Below are 3,761 nucleotides of genomic sequence, written 5' to 3' on the forward strand. Positions count from 1 at the left end.
CCTGGTAATGGGAGTTTTTTTTCAACTTCTTAGGATTCCAAAATAGAATGATTCTTTCATGGTTTTCTTGCATTTCTTGTGTGACATTCTCACACAGATGTTTATAATAGAGATGCTGAAATTGTTCATCTTCATTTTGAGAAGAGTTTGTTTGCTTACTGAAGACTATAGTAGAGACTTTCTCAGTTCTTTTGTCACCAACCATCTTGTTCCTCTTCAGGCACCAACTGTTACCTGACCACTCCTCTCTTGAGCTGGACCTTGAAGAGGAACTCCAGGCAGCCACAAACCCTCTCACAGAGGCAGCTGACCTCCGTTCTGCCCCCATGACCATCTCAGTTGACTCTGCCATACACTCAGCCACAGGCTCTCGCTCTGCTTCATCTAGCCCCTTACCCACTGGTCTTGGCCAGTCGCTGCTCAGGTACGCCCCTTGGCAGCCCTTCCCTCAGGTGCATGTTCCAGTCTCACCTCATGAGTCACGTGTGACATGGGAGCCGACACTCAAATCCACTCCCAAGATGAGTGAATCTCAACCTAGCTGTCAAGAGTTAGTTAGTCAGTCTTGTGAGTCACAACCTGCACACATGACATGGCCACGCACATGCTCCTCTGCGCATCCAAAGTCTCAGAGAGAATCACAGGAGAAGGAGCGGAAGGCTGCTCAGACTAGATCATCCAGTTATGATTCAGCACTTGAGTTGAGCTTGAGTGATAGATTAGTTGAGAGTTGCACAGAACTCTTAAGCCCTTAATAGTGACAATTATTTAAAACAATTATTAGTGTTAAAGGAGAAAAAAGTAAACAAACAATACTAACAGTGCCTTGAGAAGGGAGTTTTCAGTTCATGACGCAGACCGTGAATAAGACAGTTTAAGAGGCAGTTGAGAAGCACTATTGGCATTAGATAGCCCAGATGCTGCTTCGCTTACAGTCAGAGACGACGTAACTCCCCGCTTACATCCACGCTACACCAGACGTGCAGGAGGTACCCGTCCTTTTGTTTTTGCATGTTGGTACCTAGAGTCGTGAGCCCTCTCGCTACTCCCTTCACTGCAGTGCTTCCTTTTTTTTCCAAGTTGGTTATTTCTGTTCTGTATCATTTCTGAGAACATTTGATTGTTGTATGTACTAACCATGACATCTTGTGAATGCTAATACTAGGTACTGTGTAATATGCAGATATGCCTTTAAGTTTCCTAGGGAAGCTTGAGAATAATTCTTTCCTTTAACACTCAAGTATGTTACAGATTCGATGATAAACTATAAAGAAAAAAAATGAGAAACTCTTAGTAATGAAAAGATATTGACATCATAGTAAGGCTGATCTCTCCAGTCTTTCATCGGTGATTATTGGCTAATAGTCATACTGGCATCTATATGAAGAATAGGTGAACATAAGCATTACTATTTTCTAGTTCTGCAGCCCTGGGAATGCCAGTTGGTAATTATTGTTCCTTGGAGGGCAGATACCAGTGGTTCATGATTCAGGGCCATTTCCTACGTGATGGTTGATTTCCAGAACATGGTAGGAGTTTCGACTCAAGAATAGACTACCTAAACACAACTGACCCTGTTATTTTTTTCAACAATTATTTCGTTTATGGAGAGAAAGCATATGTTACTAATTTTATGTATGTTATCGGTTGTTTGTGTTTATTTACCACTTTGTCTCATTACCTGGCTATACAAATTTTAAGGATTTGCTTCCAATTTAGGTGAATTACTTACGTGTTATGGCAGTTTTGACAGCCTTTATTTTCCTTTTCCCTTTCTTTTTTTCCCTTCTTTGAACAGCCACCTGTAGCTTGTTCCTTGTTGAGGGTTTGTTTGGCTTGAAGAGCTTAGTGTACTCTAGTAGCCTCATTTAGCCACTCTATATCTGCTCTGTGTTGCCAGATGTGTGTTCTTAGTTTACAAAAATGCAAACAAAAGCAAGTTGGAAGTGTCAAAGAACATCTCTGGATATGGAGGTGTGAAGCTTAAGACATCTGATGCTATTTTGTCCTCAATGGAGATAGGAAAAAGTGGTAATAGGTGGCTGCATTTGGCAACCCAGGTGGACTGGCTAGCTGGCCCAGGGACAAAAATAGCTAAGTGGCATGAGGAGAGAGTAGGCCTCAGGATGCTTCTCTCACTGGTCGTAGAAAGTGCTCTCTCGTCCCTCTCCCAACATGTCATAGAATGGGCTGTTGACGCGGTGGTTGATTGCTTCCTGTGAGTTGCCTTGGGCAAAGTGCTCTCTCTTTCTCGGGCTGGGCCAGGGGCTTGGAGAAAGGCTGGCCCAGGGGCTGAAAGCTGTGCAGATATTGTGCTTGGAAGTGTCAGTTTATATTTAGTGCTGAACTATGTAACAAAGGTTGTCATCCATATTGAAAGTGAAGTGCATTGGGGATATCTCTGGCATTTTAATGTACCCACCTACATGTTTTAAAGAAGTTTTCTTGTTTTTATTGTTTTGCTCTAAGAAGAAGACATAGAACATAAGGGAAAATGAGACGGAAGGTTTTCAGAAGCTCTGAGCTTTTAACAGTATGTGAGTAAGGGTTATTCCCTGGATACAAGAGATGGAGACCTGCCTGTTTGAAATGATGAGGTCGTCTAATAACATACTTTCTTAGTGGTGTAGGAACAAAGCCCCATTAAATACCTGCTCTACATTAAAAACATTTGATCGTTAAACATCATGATATGGAAATGAATTGTGATTGTTAACTGAAGCATAATGATACAAACCCTATTCCATAGCTTTCTGTAAATTTCTGTTTGTAAATTTTGATACTCAAAAGTTTTTAAACTTTAACTAAATTTCATTAAAAATTATCACTGACACAGTGTTAAATTGTTATTTAAAATTTTATGATTTTGCATTTGTCTTATTAATTTTTGTTTTGAGTAATAATAAAATGACAAGGATAAATTTACCAGTAAAGCATGCATGTAATTCACTACAACTTCTAAAACAGAAATCAACTTGCTTGCAAGAGACACATTTTTTATTTGATTTCTTGTATTAGTACCATACTGACACAGTGTGTATGGGTGCACGTGTAAAAGTGTGTGCATGCATGTGTGGGAAGCATTAGAATACTATCTTGTTCACAAAAAGTAATGAAATGCACAAGCCACAGGGTGAGTGGTTGACTGGAATTGTTATGTGTTACCACAAATTTCTGTATAGAAATGTTGACCAAAATGTACTTCTTAGTATGTCCCTCAGATATGATTACAATTTCAAAGCCCATTCCCCATGAAATGATATCTAGTTATCTTTTTTAACCTCCCTACCCAGAACTTCCTTTCTTACTCTTACTCTTCCTATGTCTTGATTTTAACGTTTTCTCACATTCATCTCCTGTGCCTCCCCAATGGTTACCTCTCAGGCAGGTATGGGTCATGGTCATCACTCACAGCTCAGAGTATAGTCTATAGAAACCTGCATTTTGCTGTTCGTAGTGATTTTTGCACTGCTGGTGTTGCAGGGTGACCTTTTGCCTTAGTGGTTGGGTCCTCTTGAGCTGTGCCCTTCAGCTTTCTTTGGATGTAGGTGACTTCCCCGAATAGTAATTGGTAACACCTTATTTTTCACGAGTAGACAAGTGAACACAGTGAGGCATTCTTTTAAGTAAATTTAGTGCAGATATGATTTCCACTGTTTGCATAATGTTAGTTTTTTTCTGTGAATGATTTTACTGTAGGAATATATAATCCATTTGATTAGAAACACTAGTATTCTGAACAGTATTTGTTGACTCTGATG

At 40.0% G+C, this 3,761-nt stretch overlaps 1 protein-coding gene across 1 annotated transcript in view; it reads left to right on the top strand.

Moving 5' to 3' along the window:
• LOC119591565 overlaps positions 1–3,761 on the top strand; it is a gene marked incomplete in the record, with an annotated part of 13,760 nt that overhangs the window by 2,476 nt on the left and 7,523 nt on the right. The window contains 1 exon segment of the mRNA XM_037940326.1: positions 221–424. Within this exon segment, the coding sequence (XP_037796254.1) occupies positions 221–424 (204 nt within the window).

The sequence above is a fragment of the Penaeus monodon genome, chromosome 28 (genome assembly GCF_015228065.2).
Source record: "Penaeus monodon isolate SGIC_2016 chromosome 28, NSTDA_Pmon_1, whole genome shotgun sequence".
In the NCBI taxonomy this organism is placed as follows: domain Eukaryota; kingdom Metazoa; phylum Arthropoda; class Malacostraca; order Decapoda; family Penaeidae; genus Penaeus; species Penaeus monodon.